The sequence below is a fragment of the Maniola hyperantus genome, chromosome 9 (genome assembly GCF_902806685.2).
Source record: "Maniola hyperantus chromosome 9, iAphHyp1.2, whole genome shotgun sequence".
Classification (NCBI taxonomy): domain Eukaryota; kingdom Metazoa; phylum Arthropoda; class Insecta; order Lepidoptera; family Nymphalidae; genus Maniola; species Maniola hyperantus.
Genome location: NC_048544.1, coordinates 11,344,614 through 11,357,035, shown reverse-complemented (window position 1 = coordinate 11,357,035; position 12,422 = coordinate 11,344,614). Strand labels below are relative to the sequence as shown.

At 39.6% G+C, this 12,422-nt stretch overlaps 1 protein-coding gene across 1 annotated transcript; it reads right to left on the bottom strand.

Moving 5' to 3' along the window:
- Window positions 1–796: 796 nt before the first annotated feature.
- On the bottom strand, window positions 797–11,568 carry LOC117985258 (luciferin 4-monooxygenase-like). The gene is made up of 12 exons (XM_034971947.2): window positions 11,442–11,568; window positions 10,714–10,865; window positions 9,838–10,045; window positions 6,715–6,922; window positions 6,212–6,334; window positions 4,659–4,833; window positions 4,258–4,398; window positions 3,811–3,936; window positions 3,467–3,550; window positions 3,081–3,227; window positions 2,214–2,376; window positions 797–1,224 (listed from the first exon to the last, which is right to left on the bottom strand). Exons 2-12 carry the CDS (start codon window positions 10,861–10,863, stop codon window positions 1,097–1,099), a joined length of 1,653 nt encoding a protein of 550 aa, XP_034827838.1. The 5' UTR covers window positions 10,864–10,865; window positions 11,442–11,568; the 3' UTR covers window positions 797–1,096.
- Window positions 11,569–12,422: the final 854 nt, after the last annotated feature.

Sequence of the window (12,422 nt, the reverse complement as noted above, 5' to 3'; positions counted from 1 at the left end):
CGGATGCGTACTTACCCCTATTTATACAATTGTTTAACTAAAGCGAAATACCTTATCAACGCTCAAACAGTTACCAAATTTATCGTGGTACGTACCCGATACTTATATCCTACTATCTTACTATAATTATTTAAAATACAAAAGTCTGTTTCTTTGTCCTTAAACCACGCCACAACCTAGATTCGGATTGACTCTACTACGTAGGCCCTACTGGCCGCTCCAGCGTCACCGGTGGGAGGTAGCGAGCGCCGCCTTAAAAACCACCAACCACCAGCATTTATACAACCGACTCAAGATGGCTTCCCCCAACAGATCACGTGACTTCCGTTTCAAAAGGCGGTAACCACAAGTGCGACAACAGATAACTGCTTCTTTTTTGGGTTCCGTACCTAACGGGTGCCAACGGGACCCTATACTGAGCCTCTGAGCCTCCGCTGTCCATCCGTCCGTCCGTCGTCAGTCAGTGTGCTGCATGTCTAAACCGTAATGGGTGGAAAGTTGAATTTTCACAGAATGTGTATGTGTATGTCTAATACCGCTATAACGACAAATAATAAACATTTCAAAATGACCGCCATGAAAAGTGTTATTTCTTGAACAATGGTAGAAAAATCAGAGAGTGCCCACGGAATTTTTAAAACCTAAATCCACGCGGACAAAGGCGCGGGTATCAGCAAGTTTTATTCCTTTATCTTATGAGGTCACAATATGTTTGAGTTTGTGTAAAATAAAACAATAAATTACTGTAGACTACACTGTTTAATAAAAACTTTATCTATTTACTTACTTTATAAATATCAACTACAAATTACAGTTATTAAACCTGTTATCTACTAATATTATAAATGCGAAAATGTGTCTGTCTGTCTGTCTGCTAGCTTTTCACGGTCCAACAGTTTTACCGATTTTGATGAAATTTGGTACCTACTGAGTTAGTTTATATTCCAAGGAAGAAGGCTACGTTTTTCCCGGAAAATCAAAGCGTTCCCACGGGAATTTTAAAAAACCTAAATCCACGCGGACGAAGTCGCGGGCGTCATCTAGTTTAATATATTTTACTCAGTGTGTTGCTATTTACTTATTACATTAAAATAAATTATTCTCTCTTGAGCGTCTTCGCCCATTCTCTTAATTTCATCCTATCCACCTTCGTTGACGATGTCGTGGGAAACTCCTTCACAAATATCACACCACCTCTTAACTGTTTCGAGTCCGTTAGTGATTCTGGAAATAAGAATTCTAACTGTAGTAGTACAATTTTCTTTGTGTATGCCAATCCCTACCCACAACTACCCATTACAATATCACCATACTATAGTCCGCGACAGGTCGAGATAGCAATCGGGGTATGAGGCGGGGGAACGCCCCGCAAACCCGCACGTCACCTGTGTTCGCCCGCACGGGGTTAGCGCGGGGGCCGTGCGGGTGTGCGGGGCGTTCCCTCCCCGGTTGCCATTTCGACCTGTCGCTTACTATACCTAATATAAAATATTTCGCATTTATAATGCGAAAGTGTGTTGGTTTATAGGTTTTTCCTTCATCGCAACGTAGCAACGGATCGACGTGATTTTTTGCATGGGTACATGGGTAGTTAAAGACTTGGGAGAGTGACATAGGCCACCTTTTTTCCGGAAAAATCGAAGATTCCCCACGGGATTTTTAAAAACCAAAATCCACGCAGTTGAAGTCGTGGGCATCAGCTAAGTAGTAATAATATAATTGCCGCCGTTATAAAGTTTATTAAACTGATACAATATAGTGAATAGATTGGCTTAGGGCGATTACAGACTAGCGTTATTTCTGCGCATATTATCTACGCTCTTTTTGACTTACGCTCCTACACGCACGCTACATTTCTAGTGTCAAAAAGATTCCGACGAATTGAGAACCTCCTCCTTTTTTAAGTCGGTTGAAAACATCGAAGTAATAAGTACCTAATTTGGCTTCCGAGTAAGAAACGGCTCAGTCATAGTATTATAATGCGCTGACAGACGCGCCTACATGCTCGTTCGAGATGCGTGTGTGATAAACCGCGCTGACAGTGCAATTAGCATAAAATGATAAAGCGGAGTAAGTAAGGTTTTCAAGGTTCTTCTACTTTCGTAGAAGACTTTTATGGGAAGAAAAATCAAAGAATTCACCAACCAGTCTTCAAGGTGCTAAATCTATTTGAATTCAAAATTAGATAAATCCATAATTTATTGTTGCAGTACCTTTAACCAAATCCTTTATTTCTTGTGCTGTAACATTGTGCCCGTTTCGGAGTACCAGTGCAACGGGCAAATCACCACACTCAGCATCGAGTATACCGGTCACGACCACATCCAAGACACCAGGGTGCTTTCTTATCACGGACTCTATAGCCACAGGTGAAAGCTGGAATTAAATTTTACTAAGAAGTTGCTTTAACGGTGACGGAAAACATCGTGAGGAAACCTGCATGCCTGAGAGTTCTCCATAATATTTTTAAAGGTGTGTGAAGTCTACCAATCCGAACATGGCCAGCGTGGTAGACTATGGAAAAAACCCTTCTCACTCTGAGAGGAGACCCGCGCGTGCTCTGTAGTGAGCCGGCGATGGGTTGATCATGATGATGATGATTAAAAGTACTTAGGCACTCGTTTGTCATTCAAAACAACCGGCCAAGTGCGATCGGACTCGCGCACCGAGGGTTCCGTAGCTTGGCTGGTGTAATCATTTTATTGCTTAAATTAATCTACCAACTGCAAATATGAGTTTGTATTGTAATCGAAAATTTTAATGGACTACATGGCTGTCGGATTTTCGTTTTACTAGTTATAAGACATAATATTGCTTCTTGCCAAATTTCATGATTCTAGGTCAATAGGAAGTACCCTATAGGTTTTGATTCCCTTGAGAGTTTTAAAATATGAGGCATAAAGAGGCCGTAATTTTTTGATTGCGTTGATTTAGAAGTTTTATATTTCACAGCTACAAAGGATTGGAGACCTGAGTAAAACTGAAACTCAATTATTGCACCCGTGCGAAGCCAGAGCGGGTCGCTAGTAGCTTATAAGTTTTTGGTACAAAACAATTTCTAAAATAAATAGATTCTTTACCGTATCGTATTTATATCTTAGCAACATTTTGATGCGGTCATAGAAATAGTAATTGTGATATTCATCTCTATATAATATGTCTCCAGATTTAAACCATCCGTCTTCGTCGAAAGCTGCTTTTGTCATCTCAGGGTTGTTGTAATAGCCCTGTTATAAAAATATACATCTAGAATTATTTCCATGTCGTGTTGTTTTCTTTTTTCAGTTCATCCGACATTATTATAAAATATACCTAAGTAGATACTTATAATACATCAAAAGATTAACCCTTCCTTCTAAGTTCTATCACCTGTAGTGTAGGCCAACTAAAATATCTGAAACTTGAATAAATCCAAAAAATGAAGGAAATAATGAATAACAATGAATCATTTCAAATAATTTCTCACCTGAAACACTGTAGGACCTTTTACTCGCATTTCCCCGAGCACGTTAGGTTTATTTATTTCTTCATTACTGATAGGATCTACTAACTAGAAATAAAGAAAATTATTAAATTTAATTGAAAAGATTAAGGAGTACGTACCTGGCTGACTCATAATTTTTGCGTGAAAAAGTAACAAACACACACACACATACACACACGCGTGCAATCTTTCGCCTTTATAATATTAGTGTGATAGTGTGATTAGTGTGATGTTAAGTTGCTAGCTCATCGAGGTTTCGACGTCATGGTTAGGTACTGCGATAGTAGATAATACATATAAGTCTTCGAATAATGATTAATACTAACTTTACACTGCATAACTGGCATTGCTGCTCCAACTGAACCAAACGGAGAATAGCTGGAGTCCAAAACCACGCCTGAAACTTCAGTCATACCATAAGCTAACTTTATATGCGATTTTGGCATTATTTTCTGAAAAACATCAAAATCTGTGTACCTAGATCTGTATTATGTCTATGATGTTATATGATTAGTAAAAGTGAACACTTTTTAATTTCAATTTTATTAGTGAACTAGCTGCCCCGGCGAACTTCGTACCGCCTAACAGTCTATTATTTTTCAGGATTTTTTTTAAATTTTTCTCTCCGTAAGAACCATATCCCCGTACTTCAAGGAATATTATGAAAAAAGAATTAGCGAAATCGGTTCAGCTGTTCTCGAGATTTGCGATCAGCAACACATTCAGCGATTCATTTTTATATGTAGAGATAATATAACCAAAAATAGACTTGCCTGCGTTTCTTGAAGGAGTTCTTTATCCACGACATTGCCACCTATCATGACGTACTCTAGGGAAGAGAAATTGCATTCCTCCCGATTACCAGGTTTTAGCAGCAACCTCAGAAACGCTGGGTTCGTGAGTGAAAAATCCGGCTAAAATAAAAAAGGTCAAAACAATCATTGCATCAGTTCTTTTCTCACGTTTTTAGGGTTCCGCACCTCAAAAGGAAAAACGGAACCCTTATAGGATCACTTTGTTGTCTGTCTGTCTGTCTGTCTGTCGGTCCGTCAAGAAACCTTCAGGGTACTTCCCGTTGACCTAGAATCATGAAATTTGGCAGGTAGGTAGATCTTATAGCTGACATTCGGGGAAAAATCTGAAAACCGTCTCTAACCGTCTGAAGATCTCTCACCCTGTATTTATTGATCAATGAGTAGACGTGCTCTGGAGTCATTGGGGATGAGGTCTGCAGACGAGTGAATCTCAATATAGGTCCCAATATAAACTGGAGATTTGATGATAACCATTGTATAGGTGATAAAAGTAATGCTAGCTTCACTGGTGTAGGGAATTTGGTGCGGTTGTTCCTGTAAAAGAGTAATTTAACTTCTTAATTTTTAGAACTATCTATACTTATAATAAAACTGTAACTGGACAATTTCTGTACATTGAATATATTTTGAAAATATTAATCGGGGAAAACATTATTATCGATATAGACCCCGACAAATAAAAACATCAAATTAATCGTGGTATGAACCCGTTATCTACATTAAAATATGTCGTTAAATTATTTAATTTTTATTTTCATTGAAAATATTACAATAAAACTTAAAGCTAGCCTTATCTAATTACTATACAAATCATGCCCGCGTGGAATGGTGCCAAGAATACTGGCTGCATTTCCACGCTGGACGGCCAGGCTGATCCGTTGCGCAAAAAATTAGCCAGCCCTTCTGTCACCAGATGAGGCTATTAATCGCGGTGAAATGTCTCGTAAACATTTTAATGTTGTTAAACCACGAAATAACCGTAACGTTGGTTTGTCCTTCAATCACGTCGCGACGGCGCAACGGATCGACGTGATTTTTTGCATGCAGTGGGATTTTAAAGAACCTAAAGCCACGCGGACGAAGTCGCGGGCATGGACAAAAATTCCAAAAAAAAATGTTTTGGTTTCTATATCGATAATAGTAATTAATAATTGTAATATTAGTTATTTATTATTTATTTATTTTAGGGTTCCGTAGGTACCTCGATAGGAAAAGGAACCCTTATAGGATCACTTCGTTGTCTGTATGTCTGTTGTGTCCGTCAAGACCCATCAAGGGAATCAAAACCTATAGGGTTCTTTCTGTTGACCTAGAATCATCCAAAGGAAAAAATCCGAAAACCGTGAGTTAGTGAGTCATAAAAAAAATGAAAATTTATGCTCACGACCAAATAATTAGTTCACTAAATCTCATCAAGATAGCGCTTAACTTGCAGTGTTGTTCAGCTGTTGGAGCGATAAATTAATTATTAAATTTTCAAATTTCATTTCAGCGCCTTTTATTACTAAAATAAATTTTATTTGCGGTATTCCATTCAGTTAAACTAATCCATTCAAGTTGATCTGAAATAAGCAAAATGTGACGGATAGGCAGGCGAATAAGTGTTCCTTTCCAAATAATATCTGTCCCGGCTGTACTTCACAACGGGCGCTTCGGGCAGCGGCACGTGCGTCCCGCAGTCAAAACCGCGGCGCGTGCGCGAACGGACTCCCTTGAAAAAGGACCCCGTATGGGTTCGAAACTAGTCGGGCTAACGCCGACTACACACGTGAGTACAGCCGGGACAGATATTATTTGGAATGGAAATCACTCACGGTAGTTTAAATGCTAAAAGTGTTCCTTTTTTACAATAATTTTGGGAAACAATCCTAAAAAGGGTAAAATTGAAGCGTTTTGTGACATATTTGCTTACATCAACAGTGGAAAGCCCATCATAATGTTCTTATGACTTAGTATAGCTGCCTTTGGTGGTCCGGTAGAGCTGCTGGTTGTCAGTAACAAGGCATCAGTGTCCACAGGGTCAAACTCAGCAGGTCTGCAATCATCAATCTATACTATCTATATCTATATACTTACTAATAAATTAAATTGAAGTGTCTGTCTGTAGTTTCGAAATGGTTATTTAAAGTGTACCTATCATAGCTAAATCACACTACACATAAGACTAACTTTATCCCCCTACTTCGTTTGCGTGATGTAGGTAATTTATAACATAATATAGTAGGTACTACATCTATCTATCTATCAGCTATAGATCTATGTATATATAATATATCTATACTGTTTTTTTTATTTTTTATTTAACTTCTAAGAAGGTATATCTACAACAATAACTTTCCTTGGTGCAACTGGCCCTAAGAAAAGTTTATTTTCTATTCTATCCTTATCATAACTATAAAAATATTTTGTTCTTACATAAAGTTTTCTACGGTCGTATCTCCGCCATACTCATCGAGAAGACTCGAAAAGCTGGAACAATGATCACTTTGAAATGGTTCGTCAAATGATATAATTTGAGCGGTCGTTTTGAGCTTACTCAAAGCCTGTTGAACGTTTTGAACTTTTGAACTTTGACAGAAGATAATTTTTGGTACACAACATTGAAATGTGTCTTGAAGTTCACCTGTAACCGGATAGAGAGTTGAATAACAATGGCTTCACTATAGTTTGCGAGGTCGAGATGGTAACCGGGGAGGGAACCACAACCCCCGCTCTAACCCAGTACGGGCGAGCGCGGGTGACGCGCGGGTGTGCGGGGCGTCCCCACGCCTCTTACCCCGATTGCTATCTCGACCTGTCGAATATCATGAAGTTATTCATAATTTACTTGCTTATGCTCGCGACTTCGTCCGCGTGGACTACACAAATTTCAAACCAAAATTTCACCCCTTAGGGGCTGAATTTTCAAAAACCCTTTCTTAGCGGATGCCTACGTCATAATAGCTATCTGCATGCCAAATTTCAGCCCGATCCGTCCAGTAGTTTGAGCTGTGCGTTGATAGATCAGTCAGTCAGTCAGTCAGTCACCTTTTCCTTTTATCTTTAATTTTCCGGGATATAAAGTAGCGTATGCCTTTCCGGTATGCAAGCTATCTTTGTACCAAATTTCGTCAAAATCGGTTGAACAGATGAGCCGTGAAAGGCTAGCAGACAGACAGACAGACACACTTTCGCATTTATAATATTAGTATGGAAATATGGATGTAGCTTTACGGTATGTCGGGAAACGACAGGGAAAGTCCAAGTCGCCAGAGAGAGCAGACGATGACTTGTGGAAATGCACCTGTGTGCCTGAAATCACTTATATTTTCTTATCTTATAGTAGACTAGCTGATGCCCGCGACTTCATACGCTTGGATTTAGGTTTTTAAAAATCCTGTGGGAACTCTTCAATTTTCCGGGATAAAAAGTAGCCTATGTCCTTCCCCGGGATGCACTGCCATCACTACTATCTCTGTACCAAATTTCGTCAAAATCAGTTGAACGGTTGTGCCGTGAAAAGCAAGCAGACAGACAGACAGACAGATAGACAGACAGACACACTTTCGCATTTATAATATTAGTATGGATTTGATATTTATAATGCATCAACTGGTAACGAATTTCACAATAATTCTAACAAGTTTTATCTTACACCTGCACTAATGTATGATAGGTTATCAAATTTTGGCTCGAAATTATTACCTAGCTTAATGCTCGCGACTTCGTCCGCGTGAACTACACTAATTTCAAACCCCTATTTCACCCCCTTAGGGGTTGAATTTTCAAAATCCTTTCTTAGCGGATGCCTACGTTATAATAGCTGTCTGCATGCCAAATTTCAGCCCGATCCGTCCAGTAGTTTGAGCTGTGCGTTGATAGAGCAGTCAGTCAGTCAGTCACCTTTTCCTTTTATATATTTAGACTACTATACTTTGTAAGAATTTTTAATTACTCATTTAAATTGGACTGTGAGCCAAAGGGTTCGCACGTACCTACCTACCTATTTATAATATTGTGTTCGGACTTTTAGATTTAAAATGAACTTCACCGCAGTACTGTGTACGTTTATGTGCTTGTGGTATACTGTAACTGCGAAATGTGTTATGCGTGGAGAATGTGCAATAGTCGGAGGCCATGTGAAACTTTGTCCTGTTGATGACGTAGCGCCGCCTATGCTTGATGTTTCACTAACAGTTGAAACGAGAGTTGAAGTATTAAACATAATAAAATCGAGGTGTCCTGAGCTTCTATACAACGAAGAAGGAGAGGAAAAAGATGAGGCAGATATTGTCTCATGCTGCGATGCTGCGCAAATTCGAGCGATGGATCAACAGATAATGATAGTAGAACATGTACTCGGGCGATGTCCGAGATGCGTGAGAAACTTTGCCAGACAAATCTGCGAATTGAATTGTTCACCGAATCAATCGAGGTTTGCGACCGTCAGATTGGGGTATACCCCAGATGGAATAGTGTTTGTAAATGAAGTAAACTACACAGTCTATGATGAGTTCATGATAAATACTCATGCTTCGTGCGCTGGAATCATTGTTCCGCATACTGGACTGCCTGCTATTAACCTTATGTGTGGTCTTGCTCCTGTATGTACACCTGAAGCTTGGTTCGGTTTTTATGGAGATACGGAAATGAATCCCTTAGCACCAGTTCAAGTTAATTTCATCAAATCGTTCAAAGTAGAAAATTCCATGAGCGTTCATGCTCCACCGTGTAATGAAACATTGGAAGGTGATTTACCTTGCAGTTGTGTAGATTGCCATGCTATCTGTCCAACTGAATTTTTAAATCCTTGATTGACGGTATCCTCATTGGTTTTATTTGTTTATCAAATTAGTATGTTTTCTTTTTGTAGTTGACAACGCACGGCCACGGCATTTGAATTGAATTATAATGTGACTTCAATAGACCTAAATAAACAGGCATATCTAACACATCGAAAGACTTATTTTACTTAAGACGACGAAAGCACTAAACACCTAACTTGTTCCTTACTTTAAGTCTTTTATTTAAATACCTAGTCAAGTGATTTTTTCTATTTTTCAGAAGTCAGGTTACAGTTTTCATTAACTTTTTCATTTATCTTTTCATCACTGGTAGCCATACCAGTAGTAGAAATAATATAGTAAAAGCAAAGTAAAAGTTGGGTTTCTGTCGCTTGGTATATTATACTATATCAAAATATTATACTAGGTATATTTATATTTTTGAACTTAGTATTTTATTTTCTTTCATTTGACACCCCACTCGATACAATAGCAAAAAAAAATGGAGACCCCCACTTTTTTAGACGTAACATCCGTCAGATTGATTTGGTTCGTATAAAATGTAGCCTATGCCACCCGAACCATAATACACCTCATTCATCAAAATCGGCCCAGAAGTTTATACATACATACATACATCCATACATATACTGCTAAAATCATAACCCTTCCTTTTGGCTTTGCCATAGTTGGGTAAAAGTTAACGTTAATGTCTGTCTTTATTTTTATAATAAAATTGGTGTGTTTGGCTGGATTTTTAAATTAATACACTTACCAACTTCTAAGGTCATATCCATTCCAGCAACCCTGAGACCGAGAAATAAGGCAGCGTATATTGGTATGACGAGATTAATGTGGTTCGGTGCCAGTATGACTATAACATCTTGGTACTTCAGGCCCAGGTTTCTGAAGGCTGTTGCACATCGTATAGACCGCTCGAGTGCTGATTTGAATGTATCTTTTTCATCAGTTGCTCCATCTATCTGTAAATATTAGTTAACGAAATGGTCTAAAATAATTTCTAGAAACATTAGCATTTTAACAGATATTGAAATTATGAATAAAACCAAACAACCGCACCGCATGCCACCGTAAGCAATTTCACCCTCACCACCTGGGTGCCTGGTGCACTTCGACCGCCCGTTTGCGCCAGATCCTTTTTTTCACGCACATAGCAAACTGTGGAATCAACTTTCTTCGGCGGTGTTCCCACTAGATTACAGCATGGGGTTATTCAAGGGGCAGACCAACAAATTTCTGAAAGGCTGGCAACGCATGACGGTTCCCCTGGTACTGCAAATGTTTATGGGCGGTGGTAATCAATAAACACCAGGTCCTCGTTTGCTCGCTATTTTTATTAAAAAAAAACTTAAAGTTTCTTTCTTTTACACTCGCACTCACGTCTTTTCACTTAACAGTTAACACAGGAATCTTCATATGAAGAGTGAATAGACCTTTTCTATAGGTAAGCGGACTACATACCTTTACCATATTTTTTTTGGTCACCGTAACCCGTGCACCCACTGGCTTCTTTCACGAGTGGGTGCTTAGGGGATTCGTATGTACACCCAGCGTTAGGGTTGGAATTATGTTGATACATCGTATGAATAAATACATTTTTCCGAAGGACAACGTTTATGTTCAAATTTACCTGCAGTATGTATTCGGGTGCATCTTTTAGACTGCGCAGTATTATTTTGCCCAAATGATATCTGTCGCTCGGTATGCCAGTTTCGGCGACGATTTTCGCAGTCAGCTCTTCAATGTACCAGAAAACTGCATCTGACACAGGATGAGTCATTTCTGTTAAATGGAAGTTGAAGTTTTAACTAACATCTTTAGAAGCGAAGCTTCTTAACGGATGTTTGGGATGACACTTAACACGCGCTTCTGTTTTTTTCTTGTATTATATCTTACGTACTAATTAAATAAATGAAAACCAGCCAACTAGCCAGCCAGCCAGCCAGCTGGAGGGAGGGTATGTGAGACTCGCCGACCGAGAGGCGAACGGAATACCCACTAAAACCCAGCAGCGCTACTGCGCGTCGCCTGCCGACTGGGTCACGGGAACACCGAAGCAATCAACCGCGACCCAGCCAGTGACGTCCGCCGAGGCGGACCCTCCACCGCACATACGAGGCGCACTAACGAAGTGCGCCTCTTGACCTGGGGACCCAACGAGCGACACCTGCGGACCGATCGCCTGGATCCCGCGCACGTCGCCGGAATTTTCTTACGAAGGCCATAAAAATTGCTCGGGGATTGGCTAGTGCGTCAATGTAATAAATTAACGGGGATGTGTAAATGTAGATAATTATAATATATTTTTAAACAAACAATGAACAATGTATCTACTTAAGTGTATTCGTACATACATACCTTCTAAAATTTTTGATTAAAGACTTTATAATATTAATTATCTTTGCCTTTAGTTAGCCTTCTCTGCACAGATTGTATAGATTTCCGCCAGTAATGAATTATTATTTTCCACAAATTGCTTATTTTCTTCTTGATTAGGTACGGTAGACTGTTAACTCGTTGTTGTCTTGTTGACGACAAAGTCTTTCATAATAATGTTTTTACACACAAGTTTTTTTATTGGCGACATAAAAGACTAGCCGCACATTGGCCCTTCTGTTATTTTTTGTTCAAGTCTAAGTAGTTGACCCCGCCTCTATTTTTCTCGGATGGAATTTTTTAAATCGGTGAAAGAGCAGAATTTTCTTAAATCCTATAGTTCTTCATTTTTGAGCGAAAGCACAAATACCAATTTTTATGTTTGAGTGTACCAACAACATGGGTCTGCACCCCACAGCTTTTAAAAATGATGCTACGAAACCAAGAAAACCTACAAACTATAGCCCGTAACAGGTCGAGATGGCAATCGGGGAGGGAACGCCCGCACAGCTCCCGCGCTATCCCGATGAGGTCGAGCGCGGGTTACGTGAGTGCGTAGGTACCCGTCTCTACTTTTAACAACACAACAGACAGATTGTTTCATACGGGTTACTCATAGTAATAAGTTATTCCTATTTTCTTGAAAGGGCCTGAACAACGTCATCTGAGGAACTGACCCTGGAAAGTTGGCTGGACTGGGCTGGACGAAACTATCAGGGAACCTTGTTTAAATATTATGGAATCCTAAAAAGAAGTTTAGAGTTCCTCATACAGCTATGAAATGCTGAATTTATGCTTCCATGTGGACGCCTGAGTTACGTCCGAGCGTCTCGATAGAAGCCGGAGCAGCTAAACGTCAGCCGCTTTAGCTGCTGATAAGACGCGATCGGTAAGGCAACAGTATGCCAATGGGCGTTCATCCTAAAGGGCGTTCATCCTAAAGTACAACGACTGCACTTTGAC